This window comes from Mastigoproctus giganteus, chromosome 8 (genome assembly GCF_048544385.1).
Source record: "Mastigoproctus giganteus isolate SK-2022 chromosome 8, ASM4854438v1, whole genome shotgun sequence".
In the NCBI taxonomy this organism is placed as follows: Eukaryota; Metazoa; Arthropoda; class Arachnida; order Uropygi; family Thelyphonidae; genus Mastigoproctus; species Mastigoproctus giganteus.
The window spans coordinates 29,412,326-29,435,346 of NC_143582.1; the positions used below are offsets into that span (position 1 = coordinate 29,412,326).

Here is a 23,021-nt window from a genome sequence, read left to right on the forward strand (position 1 = left end):
TTGTAGAAGAATAACTATGATAAAAGAGCAAAAAACAACCTAGTTGGCCAAGAATATATATAAAAGTAGGTTGAATATTATAGTGCTGGGAAGAACATCCTTCTTCTACCTACTTGGTAAATTTGGTGGCTACCTACATGGTAAATTTGGTGTAACCTGAGCCAGAGAATTGAGCAACCAGTGATTTTTTTTCTTTTACATGTTTATTTCCAGTTATATCTGAAAGAATGCATTCCACGTGCTGCAATTTTTGGAATGTTGATGATGAGCAACTCCTTTAATATCCACATAAAAATGAATAATAGTTGAAAAGTAAAAGTCCAGAATTCATAGCTAAAAGTACCAAAAGTTTATTTCATGTATGTAAACACAAGCAAAGAAAAAATAAAACCACGTACCCCAGTCTTTACAGCACATGGTTGATTACAAATAAAAACCAAGTGTTACTGCAAATAGAGCAAACTTCAATCAGTGTGCTGATATTGTGCAGTTTTTAATTTCACATGCCTTTACTTTTACAGCACTTATTTACTGATAGCTTGGGAATGATTACATATACACATCGCGGCACATCATTAGGTGCTGTTTCATGTGTTAAATAGATTGATTTGGAGGTTGAGGGAGGAATGGTGACTCTACTTAAAGTGAAACTGGTAATTCTTCTACCAATAGGGTAGTAACTTTACCCTAACAGTTTTTCCTGTGGAGAATGAAGATGGAGAGTGAGGCACTAACTCTCCATCTTCATTCTCTATAGTTAAAAATACACCAACTAACTAATGAAAACTGAAATTATACAACTTTAGTTTTAATGGCAGATAACAAGTCAAATATAATGCCAGACTAGAATGTCATGTGAAATAGTGTGATGTGATGCCCATTGTTATTTGTTCATTGTTCTATAAGTACCACTTACTAGATTGTATCATCCCAACAATGAAGTCAGGAAGAGAAAGTGTTATGATATATAGGGGCTGCTTCTCAAAGTTGGGCTGAGCTGAGGTCACTGGTCATAATGCTTAGACCCACTCCTAATAGTCACAGTGACATTCTGGAAATTTTAGAAATGCTATAAGTCACAAAAGCAGGCTTGCTGGACACTCAATTTGAGGAGAATGCGATGTAAAATTGATCTGGCTATTCTGAGTCTCAACTCGAATTTTGTGGAGCCACTTTACACATCCAACATGCCCCTCTTCAATTGTGCAGAACATTTCTCATTGAATTTTTTTCTTAAATTTTGATCAAATATGAGCAAAATGGAAGAAATAAAATGTAATGATTTTGTTTTTCAAAAATTTGTATAAATTACGTTCATATATATTTGAAATAAATTACGACAACCGTAAAGTAAGCAAATTTTATTTACAATCAAATGAATAAATCATATAAATTAGATAGATGTCAGACTGAAAATCATCTCTAAAAAAACTAAATTATAAAAGACTACCTAATATCTTACAGGAAATAGCTAAAGTTTCCAAGGCATTAAATAAATTCAAACACGAGAAAAAATCAACTCTGTTAGAAAAATTATCTGTTTTGGAATGTGGAACTTAGTTATATCTCAAACATATCCTTCATTTGTTGCTTGGAAAACCTGCTGTTACAGGTAAAATTTATAATTACAAACCAACAAAGAAACATGCTTTAAAATTTTCTGCATCGCTAGTCAATCAAATGCCAAGTGTTTGATCACTGATTATGAACCATACTATAAATCACACTGAAAGTATCATGGCATACTGCATCGAATTATAAAAATTTACATGAATAGCGATTGTGACCTTGACCTTGGTTGTGTTGGAAGTTGTTGCTCAAAGAGATTCTTGAGAGACAATGGACAATTCTTTTAGCACATCTGAGTTGGGAGTTAGACCACTCTGACCTTTCTAGCTTACTGGGAGGAGAGTAAAAAGGAGGAATATCTCTTTCGGTGGGGTCTGCGGTTGGGGGGATGGTGACCCTTTCTATATTTGTATTGGAATAGTTGAAATGATTGGCCTTCATAAATCCTCTATTGCTTAAATTCTGGTCTACTGTTAAGTGTGTTGGGGTTATTGGTGTTGATGGAATGTTTTTTTTCACTCTTTATATGAAATGCAATATACATGTTAAATTCCTTTTTCCTGGTGGCTTTAACATGTTTATCAAGTCTTCTTTCTGATTGGCACTCAGTTTCCTCTTCAATTGCCTAATTCATGTTGGCACTCACAGATGACATGGTACACAGTACTCTGGGTGAGAATGGGGGGCATTTCTGAGGATATTCTTGGGAGTTCCCCTGGTAAAACATTTTGATGTTGAATTTTCAGTAAATCTTTTAAAATTTTTCCCCTAAGCATAGGTGACTGGACATTATTTTTTATTTTTTACTGACAGTGTTACTGGTTCCTTAAAGCAGAAACTTTTTCTGCTCTAAGGAACCAGTTAGTTCTACTAATGATAACACTGTGGATATAAGAAAGGTGTAGCCATTGTTTCACAGAATGGTGGTGGTGATGTTTGAGATCCCAGGGTCCACCATCCCCTGATACCTTTCTTAAAGGTCCTTGTGGGTAGCACAGTTGGTAGGATTGCCATCCTTCCCACACCAGGTGGAAAAGACCCAAATTAGAGTCCCATCAATGACAAGGAATTTTTATGGGCCTTTTTCACAATGTGACTGAGTTAGTCGGTTAATTTCAAAATTTTAAATTGTTATATGTAAGCTCCCAAGAATAATTACAATAAATTATTTTTGATTTTCATACAGAGAATTGTTTGATAAAAAGACTCCTGTGTATAAGATGGAGTTGGATTTAGAAAATTTACATTTAATTTCAAATCATATATTTTAGCCTCTATTTCAATCCCTTCTATAGTGGAAATAGATACGTATTAAGCTTACACAGCACAGAGATATTAAACTTGCACAGCACAGAGATATTAAACTTACACAGCACAGAGATGTTGAACTTTCCACTAGCATCCTACTTCACTATAAAATAACTACTGAAACTTCAAATATTTCAAATTATTTTCTTAAAAAATAATTTTAGAATTTCTGACAGTTAAACAGAGATGGTATGAAACTAAATCTAGTATGCAGTGAAGTGTTATTTCAAGTATTTTATACCTGATTATGCCCTATAACTATATTAGAAAACTTCAGTATGTATGGTAGATATCACTTTTGTTTATGAGTTAAAACTTACCCTGTAGTGAATGTCTTATTTTCTCCTTTTAAACTTTCTACTTCTCTTTGGCACTGATCAATTAAATTTCTTAAAGCCTGGTAATCTTCAGACTTCATATAGTTGAAACAGTTCTGATACTGAGTATCAGCATATCGTGCTATTGCCAAATGTGCATCCCAAAGAGCTGATCTCTTAGTTTTGTCACTGGTTTCTTCTAATATATTAACAGCCTATGGAAATAATGTAAAATAAGATAGTTTTTCTTTTCAAAATTTTAAATACAGCTCCTAATGAATAGTAAAATGATAATAATTTAAAATATGCAATCAAAATTGAAATAAAATTGCATCATCTAATGTTGTGCTCTCTGTCTCTGTCTCTGTCTGTCCCTGCTGGCAAATGGTTGTGTTTTAACATCTGGCTACTATAGCAAAGCATTATGAGATCACACTTTGCTTCCACAAAAATCAGCAAAGAGAGAAAAATTTTAAGACACTTTTTTAATAGCTGTGATACAATGCTGACATAATTTTAATTGTATCAACAGGTAAATATTTCAACTTACTGAAAAATACTGGACCAAGCCAAATGGATACCAGCTTCTTAACAATCACCACTTGGAAAATAATTGTCCGGACATAATTAAAATCATTATCCTATATACAGTAAACCCCCGCTATTTACGGGGGTTACATTCCTGAGAAATGCCGTGAATACTGAGGTATGGCTCCGATAGTAATAAAGGGGTTGCATTCCAAAGTATGAAATATATAAGAAAAACTAGTCTAAAATTTTGTCTATGTATGTATTACATGTACCTTCATAATATGACTATGTACATAGACAGTACATAGTGAAATGCAAGCATAAGGCATCGAAATGAAAATAAGAAACAATTTAATATTAAATGTAATATTTATTATAAATTTCAAACAAATCTCTCAAACCAGCACCTTTGCTAGCTAAAAAACGTATCCCGCCAGGCTATCACCAGTTTCGCTAAAGTGTTGATAAAGGAGTTTTGCCCTTTCATGAATGATGAGTGAACTTAACGGAATTTTATTTTGAGTTCGGTCTTCTATCCACAGATTTAAAGCTTTTTACATTTTTTCTAATTTAACATCACGAGTTACAGAGCAAATTTTTGAAGCAATTAGCACGTTTTCACGGACACTACGGCAGATTTTTCTTCCAATTTCTTAATTGATCATACTGTTGACTCATTGATTTCATAATGTTTTGCCACTGAGCAGACACTTTCACCATTAGAAATTTTATCTAATAACTCAATTTTATTCGCTAATGTCGCCACCTTCTTTGATCTTTTCACATTTCCCTTGTTATTCGTATCCATATTTCTGTACGGGTTAGAAAGAACTTGTACACAATAAAGTCACTTTCTTCCATTAACACACTCGAAAAAGTCTGTTTTACACTGCAAAACGGTAGATTTATCACTTTTGTAAGCATATCAATTTATAAATTGATAAATTTCTTCAATTTATAAGCATATAAATTAAAAGCAAACGACGAAAACCTTCCATGACAAGTGCATAACACATACTGACAAGGATTAGCGAGAAACATCCACGCTCGCGATTTTGTCATCCCTCTCCCCCCACCCACTGAGCGCTGTTTTGACCGGGAAAGATAATTTTAGCCACGCCCATGTTTTTTTATGGCGGAAAATGTTCACGGCGCTTTAAAATTCTCATTTTTTTATATTCACATTTTTTCATTTTATATTAAATCAGCGACCGCGAATACAGATACCGCGAATAGGGGGGGTTTACTGTAATTGTATACACAGGGTAGTGATTTTAAATGAGAATCCATGAAATTTACAAATAATCATTTTATTTATTTTTTTTTATGAAAACCCCAAACACGAAAGGTATCGAAACCTATAGTACTTAGTACCGTGCATGGGTTGAAGAAGTATGGGGGGGGGGGATGCCGGAAACTTTGCTCTAGAGCAGTGTTTCTCAAAGGGTGTGCCGCAAAATTTTCCAAGTGTGCCGCGAAATTTAGAAATTTCTTCTTCTATGACTACGTAGGTGTGCCGCGAAATTTTTCTTCTTTGGAAAATGTGCCACGAGAGTAAAAAGATTGAGAAACACTGCTCTAGAGACTAAACATGGGTTTCACCACTTCAAGCCTCCAATAAGCAAAGTGGTGGTATTTCACCGGTTGATGAAAGTCATCTACCACCTATTATATTTTTCTGATATTACCTAATTTGTTACAAAAAATGTCGAAAATGATCACAACCATGATCACAACATAATTGAGCTTGATAAAGCATGTTTGAAAACACTATCTGCAGTATGCTGGGAGTGACGATGGGAATGATGTTGGACATATTGCTTTTCAATTCTTCCAGAATGTGTGGATTACTGCTGTGCAAATTGTCTTTGACATAGCCTACCAAAGAAGTCTGGCAACAAACCTAGTGGGTGTGGTGGATTGTTGGGTCCATCTTTTGTTGCAGGATTGTTGGGTCCATCTTTTCCACAGAAACCACAACTTCTTAGTGATAAAAAAGTAAAGTGCAGCCATTATCAACCCACTGCAGGGTGGAAGCCTCCTCAACAATTCATGCTGAGGGAAAAATGGACCATAATCTGCCACGCTGGTCCAGTGCGGGTTGGCAGATCGACCGTATTCAGCAGTCAGGGGTTTGAACCCCGGTCTACTCAAAGAGCGTGTGCTACTGCACTCCCGCTCCTGCCCACTCGGCTATGGAGGCCTCTTCTTAGTGATACAGCAACACAAATTATTGGGACATTCCCGAGGAAGAGATTGTTAATGCATGGTTTCAGCAAGATAGCATTGCAAGTTATTAGGTCATTCATGCATCTCTGGCTAAGCTATCCATCTGTCTTGTTCAGAGATTGCATAATTCCAGAGGAAGTATAGCCATCATAATCACTATCCAGCCAGTTCCTAAAAAGAGTGACAAATCCCTTACATCCAATTATCGTCCCATTGCAATTACTTCTACTCTTTCTAAAGTAATGGAGAAATCAATTAACCGCCAACTCTTAAACTACCTAGAAACCTTCCATCTGATCAACGATCACCAGTATGGATTCTGTCAGTGTCAATCCACTGGTGATATTCTGGCTTATGTTACCCATTTATGGACTAATTCAATGGAAAAGTTCGGTGAAACACAAGTAGTTGCTCTTGACATCTCAAAGGCTTTCGATCATGTTTGGCATAAAGGTCTTCTAAACAAGCTTCCATCTTATGGTTTTCCAACCGTTTTTAGTAATTGGTTATCCAGTTTTCTCTCTGATCGCTCACTGAGGGAGATGGTAGATGGCTCTCTGTCTTCTAACTTCTCCACTAATGCCAGTGTCCCCCAAGGTTCAGTTCTTTTCCCCACTCTATTCCTCTTGTATATTAATGATCTTCTTCCACTGACTGGAAATCCTATCCATAGTTTTGCCGATGATAGCACATTGAATTCCACTTTCCATTTTGAGAAACCTTGTCCTGCTCAATCAGCTTCAACTTCTCGAAATTCTACTACCAATTCCTTAAATGCCGATCTTCAGGTAATTTTCCAGTTGAGCAAAGACAACTTAGTTGATTTCAACCCTTCTAAAACTCAGTCTTGTCTTATATCTCGCAAAAAGGATTCTTCTTCTCCTATGCTTATCTTTAGTGACACTCCGATTTCTAGGCAAAGTGATATATCTCTTTTGGGAATTACCCAGACTTCTAATCTCTCTTGGCACAAGCACATTACAAATACTGCTTCTTCTGCATCTAAAAAACTTGGTTTTCTCTTTCGCTCTTGCCGTTACTTTTCTTCCAAACAGCTGCTCACTCTGTATAAATCGCAAATCCAACCTACCATGGAATATTGTTCCCACATCTGGGGTGGTGCCCCCAAAACCTCTCTCAGGCTTCTTGATTCCATTCAGAAGAGGGCAGTTAGGCTAATGAATGATTCATCTCTAACAGAGTCTCTCCACTCGCTGTCTCATAGATGTACTGTTTCTGCTGCATGCCTCTTCTACAGATACTTCCATGGGCACTGTTCTTCTGAATTGGCTTCTATAATTCCCGCTCTCTCTTTCAAAACAGTCCTAACATGTGCCCACCAGCCAACGTCCATTTACTGTCCAACTTCAAACTCACAGAACCAACTTTTCATATTCTTTGTTTATTCATTCAACTGCCGTTTTCTGGAACAACCTTCCTTCATACGTATTTCCTGAAAATTACAGTCTACAGAAGTTCAAGTCCAATGTCAACAAATATCTTCTTTCGTCGTTTTCTCAACCTCCAACCCAAGCACGGTACTAAGTACTATAGGTTCTAATACCTCTCGTGTTTGGAGTTTACATAAAAAAACCATGCTCAGTTATGTTGTTATCATGGTCGTGATAATTTTCATGTGCTATACGGGATTTTCTGTACACCACAGACAAGTATACAGTGAGTGTGCCTATCACTTAGATGAAACCATGCCTCACTGAAGAAGCAAGTTCTGCTGGAGAAGAAAAGTAACAACTGAGGGTCTTAATCCACTTTTTCCAGTAACCATTAACAGAAATGGCTTTGTTTTCCATAGTCTAAAGGCAAAAGTTGCTGTGTGGCATGAACTTTGTACAGAAAATTTTACCTTGTACAAAAAGTTTTAATTTCTTCACTGCTGCATGTGAACTGCAGTATGACATTCCCTTTTGTTGTGCATGCTTCAATAATGACTTACATGGCCTTGCTTGTCCTGAACATTTTCACAAGTTTTCATAACACAAATTTTGATGATGTCTTATAAAATTGAAGCTGCATACAAAAATCATGTTGGGTAGTTTTAAATTACTCTGATTTGAGATATTTTATAATGAACAGACTCCTGTATGCTGAACACCATGTTCATTTACTCCTTGCATTGCACATGTTGTCAACAATAGTAATACACTGGTGTGCAAAACTTAAGGACCAACATTATTTCTAAAGGTTACAACCACAAAATCAAATGAAACAGCCTGTGGAGATTTGCATAACTGTGGCTGTTCAGTAGAAAGCTGGTGCACATGCAAAAATTTGAATTGTGATGAGAGGGCTCACATAAACAGATAAAAGCAACAGTTATGTGCAAATTACTGAATGGTGAGCACGATTGTTACAGACGTTCGATTGGTTTCATACAGTGATACAGACAACGAAATGGCCAGTAGACAACATCTGGATGACTTTACCGGGGTCGAATAATTGGGAAGCTCAAGTAAGGTTGAATTGTGAGGAGTGTGGCTGCAGAGTTTGGTATAGCCCATAACATCGTCTCACGTGCATGGTCGGCCTTCAGAATGACAGGTACAGCTGTTGGAAGAATCAGTGGTGGTCGTCCACGAAAAACAATGCCCAATGATGACTGTTATATACTCTTACAGGCCAAGAGGGACCAACACAAGACAGCGGGATCCATTGCAAACCAGCTGCACAGGATGCAGGATATCGTGGTTTAACGTGGCCAGGCAACTTCACAAAGGTGGACTGTTTGCCTGACAGCCAATATTCTGTGTCCCTTTAACACCTGCCCATCGGAGACACCATTTACAGTGGTGCATCAAACACAAGGACTGGACGGCAGCACAACGGGGTAAGGTACTCTTTACTGATGAGAGTAGATTCAGTCTCAACAGCAATTCTAGACATCAGCTAATCTGGCGAGAGGTTGGCACATGGTATCACCCCGCAAACATCACTGAAAGGGATTGATATGGCAGTCGAGGTGTTCTCGTCTGGGGAGGTGTTATTTTGGATGGATGTACACAACTCCAGATACTGGAAGGAGGTACTGTACTGTGGTAATCCTTCCCCATGTGTGCCTGTTCCGAGATGCCAATAGCCCCGAGTTCGTGTTTATGGATGATAACACCACACCCCATCGCACTGTAGTTGTTGATATGCTTTTGGAAAGTGAGGACATTGTTCATATGGATTGGCCTGCCCATTTCCTCCGATCTAAATCCCATCGAACACACATGGGATGCTCTGGGGAGATGCCTAGGGGCACATCCACGACCACCAGAAAAGGTTCACCAGCTGAAGATGGCGCTGATAGAGGAATGGATGATGTTACTGCAAGAACTTATCAACAACGTTGTTCTAAGTATGGATAGGCAGTGCAAAGCCTGCATTAACATTAGGGGGTGGCCATTTCTCCTACTGAGGACCACCTCTTCCCTTTGTTCCATCTTTGGCAGTGATGCATCTGTATCATGCCAGCAGCCAGTGTTATGTTGCCATTTTTGAATAAAGTCCCTCTGTACTGTTTTATTTCTGTTGTTGTGCTGGTGTTGTTTCCTTCATCATTTCTGTACCTCACAAGGTTCCTTTGGTATGCTTTTCCCATATTCAGGCCACTCCTATGAGAAGCTACAGGTGAAAACCTGCCTGGTCCTTATGTTTTGCACACCAGTGTACTATGCACAAAATAAAGAATGTTACTTTTAAATTTAATATTTCTAGCACTCAGTCTAAGTTATTTGCATTTTCATAAGTTCATTTAAAATGATCATCCTATATATCAGCAGTCCCCCATTTCAATGCCATTGCAAAGAATACATTCTTTGCCTGCTTGTGAATGTGAAGCTTGTGGAATTATCAACAAAATTACATCTTAATCGGTACTGATGAAATGTATGCTTTGCTGTGGGGGATAAATATGATGTAAAGAAAGTAGTTATGCACACTATCTTAGAAAGAAAAAATAGTGTCAAAATAAATATGAATTTATTAGCTATTAAAATTAATAAAAGCATAAAAAAACCAAAAATTAAAATAGCCATTAGAATTATATCAGTGTTAATTTTAGTATTCCTCCGAATAGTTATATTTGCATAATTATGTTATAGTTGGGGATGTATAAGGATAAAAAATCAGGTCTTTACAAAAAGAACATGTGCTCACTTATTTAATTGATTTTTGCTATGGTATTCTTGTGTATTTGCTCAAAGTATTATTTCTGATTTTGATTTGAACCTTATTTCCAACTTGTGTTGGAAGTGAGGAAAATAAATAATACTTATTTGGATAAGATGGCTTGTTACTAAATATAGGTTTTTTTGTCCTCATAAAGAAAGAATGCCATTAAAAATTGCCTAATTTTAAAATAATTTCCTGATTTTATTTCAAAATGCATTGAGTACACTATTCAAATATACTGAATGGTGCTAGTAGGGCTAGTATGCTTACTCTTGTGGTTTTTTTTGCCACACATTTACTACAGTTAATTTGAAGAAATAAAATTTAATATTAAAAAATGAAACTAGTATCAATAATTTACTTCAATGGACTAAGTTGACAGCTGTGTTAACAAGAATGATCATGTGAAAGAGATTTTTTGTGGCTAAGTGAATAAATCTATTGGGTAGTGGTTCTCTCTTTTTACTTTCTTCTGCATTCTGTTTGTCATTAAAATTTATGTATGAGTTTCATATTAATATTTTATATGAGGGTAGTTGAAAAATATTTTCACAGTAGTTTTCAACAAACTGCTTATTCTGGAAAATGGGCAAGAGGATATAAAACATAATTTGTATACATGCAGGTCTCAGAATGTAAATGATGAACATACATGGGAGTTATCAGTTACTGTTTTTGATAATTCTCTGAGCAGTTCTCTGAGAAGTTCTCTGAGCAGTGCAGACGGGCTGCAAGAGTAGCTCATGGAGTATTGTCAATGATATACAGGAATTTTTCCAGCAGGGATAAGGAGGTGATTATTCCATTGTATAAGGCAATGGTTAGGCCACACCTAGAGTACTGTATACAGGTCTGGAGGCCTCATTTCAAGAAGGATGTAGAGCTGCTGGAACGAGTACAGAGAAGGGCAACAAGATTAGTGAATGGAACGAAGGGGTGCTCTTACGAAGAAAGGCTTAAGTTTTGCAAATTACAGTGTCTGGAGACTAGGCACCAGCGAGGTGATCTGATAGAGGTGTATAAAGCCTTGAATGGTTTAAGCATGCTCAATGCTGATGGGATTCTTCCTCTAGCTCAGAAAAATCACCTGAGAGGGCATAAATTCAAATTGAGGAAAGACAGATGTAGGATAGATGTGCGGAAATTTGCCTTTAGCCAGCGGGTGGTTGGTTGGTGGAACAGACTGCCATCCCTTGTGGTGGAGGTTGATAGCCTAAATAAGTTTAAGGCTCAGCTGGACAGGTATTTTGAACGAACAGAGGGGTGAAGTGGAAGTGGGTTTTTTTTTTTTTTTTTGGCTGATGCTGCATAAGCTTGCTTTCTTGCATCAAATGCCTCTACTAATGCTAATGCTAATAATAAAACAAAACAGTTAAAACATATCAAGAACCTTGCAGAATTTTACATGTTATCTACTTTAAAGATAAACTCTTAGGAGTTTATAAAGTTCCATATGTTAAATGCAGTTAATTTATTACAATTCATTACAATTTTTAATTCATTCGAATTAAGACATTCATTACAATTTTTAGCAAAGTCACAAATTTCCTTACCTTTTCTAAATAATCTTTTATAATGCAAGCAGTATTTTCAGAATGTGTCTCAGCAAGCCAAGAACCTTTCACTGTTAATGCTTCAGCATACAGGCCCAATAAATCTGAATTACTTTTTGCCAGCTATAATACCAAATATAGAAATAAATAATTTAAAACTATGAAATATTTGGTTACTGAAATCAGCATTACTTTTACACAAGAATTGTTTGAAATATGTAGTGACCTTATTCATTAGTTACTGGTTATAAAGGAACAATCTAAAGGCTTAATATGACTGAAATATATTGCGTGGAAAAGTATAGAAATTATTGCTGGAATTCAGTTTGTGAATTTTTTTTTTCCTTTTAAATTTCTGAATGCTTCCTAAGGTACACTATCCTCTAACATCTACTGGAATACATTACAGAGAATAGTAACTCAGGAAAAGATATTTAAAAGAAGATATGACAAGAAAAAAAGATGTATGTAGATCCTCTTCTAATGATGTTACGCTATAACCTATCACAACCAAAAGGCTTACATAAGAAGAGTACCAACATGACTTATGACTAGAAATTATTATATAAATATATATTAGTGTTAGTAAATTTTAATATATATTTATTTTATGGATTAGCACACATTAATTTTAATTATAGAATGAATAATTAATGATTTAGCAGGGATCCACGTCAATTCATTGTATACCAGTACAGTGTACAAGACAATTTGGTGAACGACAAGTAGTAGCTATGACAATTTGGTGAATACAACAATTTGGTGTATGCATGACAATTCAGTGTTTCTTCTGCATCCTTCTCAAACTACAACTAACCAATCCTAGTTAGCTGAAAAACATGGACTTCAAAAGATCCCCCCAAAAAAAGAGAAGTATTTCTTTATATCTCATCTCCATACTAATGGCCTTTCTGGTAGCATTATGGTTAGAATCCATGCCAAGGGAAAAATGAAGTGGTTCAAATCCCATCACAGAGGAGGAACTTTTATCGGTGGGTGCTTGTTCCCCCCACATAGTAAATTGGGTTTTTTTTATGAAGCAAACAAAGCAAACAGACTATACAATATATGAAAATCACAGGCAGTATATACAGATGCATCATGACCTTGGTTGTTTGGTGCAAAATAAACTCCCTTTTTACTATCATCCTCCATGTTAACTAAGTGTCTTTTGGAGTATTATCCATCCCTTAGTCAGGAGCATCAAGAACTGCCGCTGGCCTTGGTGATAGTGCCTCACTAGGCCAGAGCACTTTACCATGCAGGGTACATGGACTCCAATTCTTACCTCCACACAATCTCCAGGGAAGCATACCCATAATCCATCCAGAGTACTAGCCCATGATTAACTTCTTTCAACAAAAATTATAGCACAGGTTGCAAACTGAATGTCAAAAGATGTGCATTATGTCAAAAGATGTGAATGTCAAAAGATGTGCAATGAATAATGAATGCTGATGTGAAATGTGGCATCCCAAACAAGCATGCTATGCTGGCAATGTGAAAATTCTATGATGATGGGTTCTGCCTGTACCAAAGCAACTGCATGTATCACAGCTTTAATAAATAATAAATCAGCTGCTGCCAGCATAGAGATATCAATAGTGGGTACCATGCAAGCCTGATGAAGTTATTAAAGTTCAGATAGTTTCACCAGGTATTAAATCTTGCTTTTCTTAAACCACAGCCTCTGTTTATTTCTTCCCCAAATATATGGTGGAGGTCAGTGTATGCATGTATAAATAATTATTTTTTTCAAATTTATTATTCAGTAGAAATATTGAACTGTTTTTAAATTCAGACAATAAAAAGAAATAAAAATAAATCTTTACTACTATTTCTGTTTTGTATAAATAAATTTTATTCACTCCTACACTGCATTAAAACATGAACAGTAATATTCTAATGCAAAGATCCTTAATTTGATATTCAAAAATTATAACCAAGAAAAGTCAATAGAGTAGCGAAACATAAGGCTATGAAAGCAAATGAGGAATTTAATTTATTTAAAACATGTTTTTATGAATATGAGTCAAATGAAAACAAGATTTCTGCTCAAGTGGCTTTAAAGTTATTTCATAACTCATCTATATTCTCACCCCATGCTGTATTCTCAATTAGTAATGGTCCCTGAATTCATGGATGATGATTCTAGATTATTTTAACTTCTAGTACGTTCCCAAACATGCTAATATAGATAACAATCATTTAATTGATTTAAAAATATTGTCCCCATGGTAGTTTCACCATGGAGAACAAAATTTGATCTCAAATGCTCCAATTAATAAGAGGTAGACAAAACTCTCCCATAACAAGGCACTCACACTTATGACCCTATTCCATCCATATGCTCTTGCTATATCGTTAAAGTCTCCGGTCGGTAAATTATACCCACTATTGTTTTTGCTTTTCTTCCTACTTTATGTCTCACACCATACACTTCCCTACCATTAATATCTGGACACTGCTCCACTGATAGCTGGTCACATCCTACCTAAGCACCATATGTCAGACATCTATAAATATGCTCATAAGCTTTCGAGAAAATAGAACTACAATTGTGAACGCAATATGCTGTGAATGATGGTTAACAGACTTCCAACATGGAATGACAATATGCTACACATGCAATTAGTCTGTACAGGACATACCAACAGCACTATGGATCCCTAGGTTAACAACAGGTGATATTTTCTGCAAATGGAAGTGGACTGGTGCTGAAACTATCACAAAATTACCCAGAAAACTTCCAAAGCTGATGGAAAGTAACAGGAGAGCCCTGCAAAGAATTCTCTTCTCGGAACATAGGTTGACATTCTCACAGCACACACAGGCACTCAGTGAGCTGACTGGGACACATGTCAACACCCATACAATGTGCAGGATGCTACATGACATGGGTTACCATGGTCATGCTGAGCTATCTGCAAGCCACTAATCACTTTGATTAATGCCAGATGCCATCTAGCTCATTATAAGGTCTTCCATTCTTAGACCATACACCAGTGGAAAGCTATGCTATTGAGTGACAAGCCACATTATATGGTCTACTAGTCTGATGGTCATGCCTGGGTGTGGAAAATGCCCAGAGAAATAGCTGCCAGACTGTATCATCTTGACAATGAGGTTTGGCAGTGGAAGCATGATGGTCTGGGGCTGTATTTCATGGTTTGATATGGGGCTAATGGTTGTTTTAGACAAAACCATAAATGCTGAGGTCTATCTAGATGTCCTGGACAATAATACATTATCTACATTGTGGCAGTACATTGGGGAAGGTCCATACTTCCACCAGCAGGACAACATTGCGTTTTACTGCTCACATTGTGATGGACTTGTTTGAGGACAAGTATCAAAAAGTTGTACTGGCCAGCTCAGAGCTCTGACCTCAATCCTATAGAGAGCCTGTGAGATGAACTGGATCATCAGGTGCATGTGAGGGGAGACTGCTAAAAAACAAAGTTGAATTGGTCAACACTTTGAAGGCTGAATGGCAGAAAATATCAGAGGATATTTAAAAAAAAATTGGTGGTGTGGTCTATGGAGACTAGAGGCTGTCATAAAGGCTAAACATTTCAGCACACATTAATAGTTTTCCTGTAAGTAAAGGTGTATCTGGACACCTCCATATCATTTACAGATATGGAGGTGTCCAGATATTAATGGTAAGGCAGTGTATGAACTCAATGTTAGCATGCATTAGTTCTGAATCTGGGAATGCTCTTGTTGAGCAGAAGATACTTCTGATACATAATAGGGGGTTCCCAGCTCCTGTGCTCCTATCTCTCCTTCCTAAATACATTTCACATGTTATGGCAAAACTCATCATTCTAGGTGACACTAAGTTTTTATTAGCTCTATTATGTTGGTGTCAGTTGTCCTATGCAGGAGTTCAAACCCACTCATTTCATTGACAACACTCCTGACACTGAAGGGGACAGTTTAGAATAAGTCTTCTTGTATTGTTTACTGCTGTGACATAGCCCTTAAATTAATTAAGCTTGTTACCTTAGCATTAGCTTCCTGTTCATCTAAAACACTGCTGTACTTGGTACATCTTTCCAATATCAATATAATATATGGCTTCATACAAGAACCTGTGAGATGTGTTACACTGTGGCCATATCATTACAAAAACAGTATTACCCTTGTCTCTCTCACTGGCAGTTTCCCTGAATCTATAAACTCTGTTTAATGACACTGGCAAAGGCTTGCACCACCCTTGTTCAAATGCAGCCCATCTTTCTATTTTCATGTAACCGCCATGATACCATCTCTCCTCCAGCTCTCAGCCTTTCTTGTCTAATTTCATCTATATTCACTGCCTTTATATAGTTAACATTTTAAGAGGTCCTTTCTATGGAAATTTTCACCGTTATAATTTCAGAACTAGAATGGTGAATGGTTGAAGAATTTTGAGCTTGTGGGAATGGATAAGTTTTTTGGAAATTTTAAATGTATTTTTTAATTAATTAACATATTAAATTGTGTTTGTAAAATAGTTTAAGAGTTGTTAGCTTATTTTCAGTTTCACATTTGTTAGCTAGTGATTTTTTAAATTATGACTTATTACTCGTACTACTATTGTATTGGCATTTTGGTATGAATATCGTAAAATGTAACTAGTAATGCAGTGGAATAGTAGGATTTTAATTGTGATAAATAAGTAGCTTGAAAGTTCTAATCACTTGTTAGGCATTTTTTTTTGTTTTTAGCTAATAAACTTTACTTTTTAGTAAGGATATAACTAATTTAAAACTGAAATCGTAATGGTATAGCATAATATATATCTTGAACCTGATAGCTTAAGGTGTAATGTAAAACTTGATAGCATAATAAATATCACTGCAGATCTAAATTAAGTAATATTCTTAAATATCACTGGATTTAGGTATCTATTGGCTTAGTGTAGTATTATGAATTAAAATGATTAATTTTGTTAATTTTCATTGGTGATCAATTAAATTGTATTTAAATCATGACCCAAAATAGAGAAGCAAAACAAAGGGCCCAAGGTGGAGTTCGGTGGCTTGGGGAGAATCAAAGGGGATGATTCTACTACGAATCATGGCCTAATAAAATGTGTAACTTGTGCAATGTTTGCCGATGTTTCTGGAAGAGAACAAGATACAGCCAAGGGGGATTTCTTTGTGTGTGTGTGTGTGTGTATTAGTATTAGTATTAGTAACGGCCGCATGGTGCAAGAAAGCCTATGGCTTATGCTGCACCAGCCAAAAAAAAAATAAATAAAAAAAAATAAAAAAAATAAAAAAAAAATAAATAAATAACTAAATAATAATAATTAATAAAAAAAAAAAAAAAAAAAAGGAAATTAAACCTATCATCCTATGCGCTTCCCTTACCCGAAAGTACTATCCAGATGACCTTTGAATTTCCCCAAACTGTCGGCCTCTACCACCCATGAAGGCAACTTCTTCCAGTAATTTATAACTCGCTGGCTAAAATAAAACTTCCTGCAGTCCAATCTAAACATTTCTCCCCATAACTTGAATTTATGTCCCCTAGTTCTAGCATCATTTATAATCTTGAAAATTTTGTCCTCATTCATTTTACTGATGCCTCTCAGAGCCTTAAACACCTCAATCAAATCTCCTCTAAGGTGTCTAGTTTCCAAACTCTGCAACCCACATATTCGAAGTCTTTCTTCATAAGGACACCCTTTTGCCGATCTCACCAGGCGAGTTACCCTTCTTTGCACCCTTTCAAGAAGCTCGATGTCTTTCTTTAGTGCAGTCTCCATACTTGAACACAGTATTCCAAGTGTGGTCTAACATAAGCCTTATATAATGGGATTATCACGTCCCTATCTCTACTTGCAAAAGTTCGATAGATCATCGATAGGACACCATGGGCCTTCCTTGCAGCCTGTTTACAATGCTCAGAGAATTTCATGTCTGACCGTATCGTAACACCAAAGTCCCTTTCCTCCAGTACTGGGTTTAGTTGAACTCCACCAAGTGAATAAGTTTTTTTGGGATTACTGTTTCCCAGGTGTAATACTTTACACTTTGTTGGATTAAAGCACAGCTGCCATTTTTCTGACCATTCCTGAAGTCTATCTAGGTCTCTCTGAAGAAGCTCAGCTTGACAGTGATCATTAACTACTCTACCAATTTTAACATCATCTGCAAATTTAGACATGACGCCCTCTATCCCTTCATCAATGTCGTTTATGAAAATTAAAAACAACAGTGGTCCTAATACTGATCTTTGGGGAACTCCACTTCTTACATCAACCCAATCTGAGGAATAGCCAAATATCACAACCCTCTGCCTCCTGCCCTGAAGCCATCCTTCTAGCCATCTAAGGATTTTCCCAGTGATTCCAACCTGTTCCAACTTATAAAGCAACCGCTCATGTGGGACTGAGTCAAAAGCTTTGCTAAAATCTAAATAAACAATGTCAAAATTATTCCCTAAATCCAGCTCGTGAGTGACCCTTTCGAAATAGTGAACCAGATTTGTTAAACATGATTTTCCCTTTACAAAACCATGCTGAGTATCCTTGAGAATTTCAATTCTATCCAAATGATCCTGAATTCCACCCTTGATCATTGCCTCCATGATTTTCCCTACTACTGAAGTCAGACTGACAGGTCGATAATTTCCAACTTCACTTTTAGAGCCACCCTTATGTATGGGAGATACATTTGCACTTTTCCAATCCAAGGGAATCTCCCCAGAGTCTAGTGATGCTCGCATAATTAGCCTCAATGGTTCAATGCACTCGCTTGCCGCCTCTCTTAAGATTATAGGGCATATTCCATCAACTCCAGGAGCCTTACTGGTCTGTAGGCTCGAAAGTTTTTTCATTAAACAATCTTGCAAAATTTCAATATCATTAATTACATATTTTTCAACTTCGCTCCCACAATTTCCCATTGCCACAAAAGGCTTTTCATTTGTAAATATCGATGCAAAATAACTGTTGAGTTCATCTGCAACGGCAGCTGGTGTATTTATTACTATCCCCTTTCCCTTACGTAAAGGTCCGATCTGGTTTGTCCTGCTCTTCTTGGCATTTATATATGTGAAGAATTCTTTATCTCCCCTCTTTGCTCTGTTTGCTAGTGATTTCTCATAAACTGCCTTTGCCTGTCGAACCTTTTCTGTGGCTCTGTTACACATCACCTTGTAGCTGTTATAGGCTTCAGTACTTTTTATTGCTCTGTAACCTTTCCATACCACCTTTTTCTGCTCAAGTAATGTGGCAACTTCACTATTCATCCAACTTGGAACCCTTCTTGTGGAGTATTTTTTTAATGGTATATATGCATTCAAGGCATCTGTGATTAATGTTTTAAAAGCGTACCACAGTTCAATTGTATTCATTCTCTGTGCGATATCTACCCAGTTAATAGAGGCCATGTAGTACCTTAAGGCATCGTAATTTCCTTTTCTGAAATTAAAACCCATTCCTTTGCCTTTTACTTCTGCTACCTCTCTTGTCATCATCCACCGTAGAACTCCGTGATCACTTCCTGCTACTGGTTCCTCTACTGTCAGCCCTGTTATGTCATCTGATTCATGTGTGATGATGAGGTCTAGGATATTCTTTTCTCTAGTACTTTCCCTGACATGTTGATACAAATAACAGTCATCTAGTTGATATAAAAATTTTGTTCCCCATGTCGAGTTTCCTTCCCATTTACTCCAATCAATTAGAGACAAATTGAAATCACCCATAATAAGGCATTGATGCTTACTTGCCCATTCCATTTGCATGTAGAGGCTTTTGTCATAATCTTCACAATCACCTGGTCTGTAGATTACTCCTACTCGCATTATACCTTTGTTTCCAACTATCTCACACCATACAGACTCTATATTAGCATGTGAAATGTCTGAATCCGGGAAAGTTATCGTCACACTCAGGCTGCTTCTGATAAGAAGCATTACCCCACCACCCCTTCTATCTAACCTATCCTTCCTAAATACATTATACAAGCCGTACTGAAACTCATCATCCCCAAGAAATTAGGTGCAAGAAATTAGGTGCCAACTGAGTTTTCTCATAAATGCCAATCAGAACACTCAGTTAGGTGCCAACTGAGTGTTCTGAGTGGCATTTATGAGTCTGAAGAGTAGGGTAGATAGCCTTGAAGGAATTAAAATGTGGGCACATCAAGCTCTCAGCTGCTCAACTCAACACCAGAGTTTACACTTGTCCATCAGCCAACACAGCAGGAATCTCCAAGGCAGAATGTGCTGGTTCCAGAGGAGCATATTAATGACCTTCTTCCACTGACTGGAAATCCTATCCATAGTTTTGCTGATGATAGCACATAACAGTCTACTTTCCAGTTTGAGAAACCTTGCGCAGCACAAATGGCTTCAACTTCTTGAACATCCATTACCAATTCCTTAAATGCTGATCTCCAGGTAATTTTCCAGTGGGACAAAGATAACTTGATTTTAATCCTTCTAAAACTTAGTCCAGTCTTATATCTTGCAAAAAGGATTCTTCTGCTCCTATGCTTATCTTCGACGACATTCCGATTTCTAGGCAAGATCATATATCTCTATTGGGGATTACCCTGACTTCCAATCTCTCTTGGCATAAGCACATTACAAATATTGCTTCCTCTGCATCAAAAAAACTTGGCTTCCTTTTTTACTCTCGGAATTACTTTTCTTCCAAACAGCTGTTCACTCTGTACAGCAAGTCTGCCCCTACCATGGAATATTGTTCCCACATCTGGGGCACTCAGGATTCTAGATTCCATTCAGAAGAGAGCAGTTAGGTTAATTAATGACTCATGTCTAACAGTCTCTCCACTCTCTGTCTCATAGATGTACTGTTTCTGCTGCATGCTTTTTCTACAGATACTTCCATGGGCACTGTTCTTCTGAACTGGCTTTTATAATTCCCGCTCTCTCTCTTTCAAAACAGTTTGAACACATGCTGCCACCAGCCAACACCCATTTACTGTCCAACTTCAAACTCACAGAACCAACTTTTCATCTTCCTCATTTATTTTATTCATACAACTGCCATTGTCTGGAACAACCTTTCTTCATACGTATTTCCTGAAAATTACAGTCTACAGAAGTTGAAGTCTAATGTCAACAAATATCTTATTTTGTCTTCTCACCCTCAACCCATGCACGGTACTAAGGGTTCTAATACCGCTTGTGTTTGGGGTTTTCATAAAAAAAATCAGGGACTCTATTGTCAGAAAAACAGGAAGTATGTTGTGCAAAAAGAATATGTGGTATAGGACCAGGGTATGTCTGTCAGGGGCAAAAGTAGATGACATTGTATAGCAGATATCTTTTAAGGGCACAAAAGGTAATATTGTTGTACACATTGGCACTAATGATATTAAGAGTAGGCGATCAGAGGACTTACTTAACAAGTATAGAGCAATGTTGGGAAAAAGTTAGGAGTTAGGATTAAATTTGAAAGTGTCTGCAATTCTGCCTAGACATGAGAGGAGCGAATATATGTTGAGAGCCTTGTCAATCAATTCTGCCATGGAAAGAATGTGCAAGGCTCATGGGGTAGAATTTTTCTCAGCATGGTCTGTGCTTGTTAACAGGAGAGACTGCTTCTACAGGAATGGGATACACTTTAATAGAAAGAGTGCAAGCATATTTGTTAATGCTGTCAAGGTACTACTGCTAGCTTGGGGGGGATACACAGAATAATTGATGAGGCAGAGGCAGAGGTGATCCCTGCACTGCTTCTATTGAAATATGCCGCAGCCTGGAAAGCAAGGTGTTGGGGATTTCAGGCCCTGCTGTAGGTCATCATGGAACAGCTGAACACATGGGCTGTGTTAGGGTAACTAAGAGTAAGAAACATGTGCATGTATATTTGCATGTACACTAATGCCAAGAGCACTGCAAATAAACTTGAATTTGAAGTACTGATTAAGTCATCAAATGCAGACATTGTAGGGATAGCCGAGACATGGTGTCACTCACACGTAAGTGATGCTGAATTTGAATATGGGGAGTACAATGTGGACAGACAGGACAGGAGGGGGATTATGCTTTAGTTAAGAAGCATATTGATGTGAAAACTTTAAACCTACCCTCTTCTTCTTCTTCTTTTTTATTTTTAACTTACTTGATCCAATTTTTTCAAATACGAATTAAGCATTTGCTTGGCAGGAAGATATTCTGATCTGCTCCAACAAATTCTGGCTTCTTCTAGTTCAGCTCGAAATGCCCACTCAGTTCCAACAGATAGGTTATTTAGCTGATGGATGGCTCTCTGAGCTGCCTAAAAGTGAAAGAGAACTTCAGTGAACATCAAATAAAAACTTTACAAAAGTATACGTATCAATCTCAAAAAAAAAATGCAAATTTCAATCCCAGAAAAAGAAAAATCCAAGTTAATAAATCAAGAGCTATATTTCTGAATTTGTACTTGGAATATTTAGTCCATAGTATTTGCCATGGGTGACTGCCTTTGAATGTTTTAATATAACATTTTGTCTGAGGGAAGATTTAAACAAGAATTCTGAAATTTAGCTAATTGCTCTAGTAAATTGGATTATTCTGAGATTTGAGATTAAAGTGGCATAATATCACATAGTATAATGTTTCTTTATAATTCATCATTATTATTATAAATAGATAATTCACCACATAACGTCCTCATATCATATCATACTGTTCTCTGTAAATGTTCACAGTTATAGAATGCTTTCTGTGATCTTTTGAATAACCTTGCAGTGTTTAATTTGGTAAGCAAATTGTCTTCTTCTATTTATTTATCCCTGCATTTGAACTAAAAAAACACAAAGGATATGAAAAATAAAGCAAAATATCCTAGAAATTCAGAGCAAAAGATTCAGAGGGGTGTCACACGTTTGTAAAGACTATTAAAAATTCATACAAACATCAACTCACAGAAACTTCCATTTCTGAAATTGACGAGGAACTCGCAAATCATGATAGCTGATTGCTGCTTCCTTTTTAAGTACATTATTCAAATGAAATTCTGCTGTTAATAGTAAAACTGATAATATTTATTTATTAGGGAAATTGAGTAATAGTTTCATATTTACCATTGTTTCTAATGCAGAAACCAAACAATCTCAAAGGAAGTAAAATTTACAGAAAAGGGAAAGAGGGAAAAAAAATTCCAATTTGAAATTTTGATAAGAAACTAGCAATAATTTCATTTGCAAGAGAATCTGCTATGGGAAAGGAAGAAATACTATTAAAAAAATTCCATTGGTGCACTTTCCCCTCTTTTACTTATACAACTCAAAAAAAAAAAAAAAAAAGAAAAGAAAAAGAAGTTCAAATATTACCTAAACAAGGGTCAATTTCTAGGGACAATGTCACTGATTCTCTACCAAGA

The 23,021-nt window shown here is 36.6% G+C and overlaps 1 protein-coding gene across 1 annotated transcript in view; it reads right to left on the bottom strand.

Moving 5' to 3' along the window:
- Positions 1–23,021, bottom strand: part of tefu (Serine/threonine-protein kinase tefu) — a 222,120-nt gene that overhangs the window by 62,286 nt on the left and 136,813 nt on the right. Inside the window, exons 14-16 of the mRNA XM_090379277.1 lie at positions 21,777–21,932; positions 11,681–11,803; positions 3,198–3,409 (exon numbers count right to left, since the gene is read on the bottom strand). Coding sequence (XP_090235403.1) covers positions 3,198–3,409; positions 11,681–11,803; positions 21,777–21,932 — 491 coding nt within the window. The remainder of the gene's footprint in view (positions 1–3,197; positions 3,410–11,680; positions 11,804–21,776; positions 21,933–23,021) is intronic.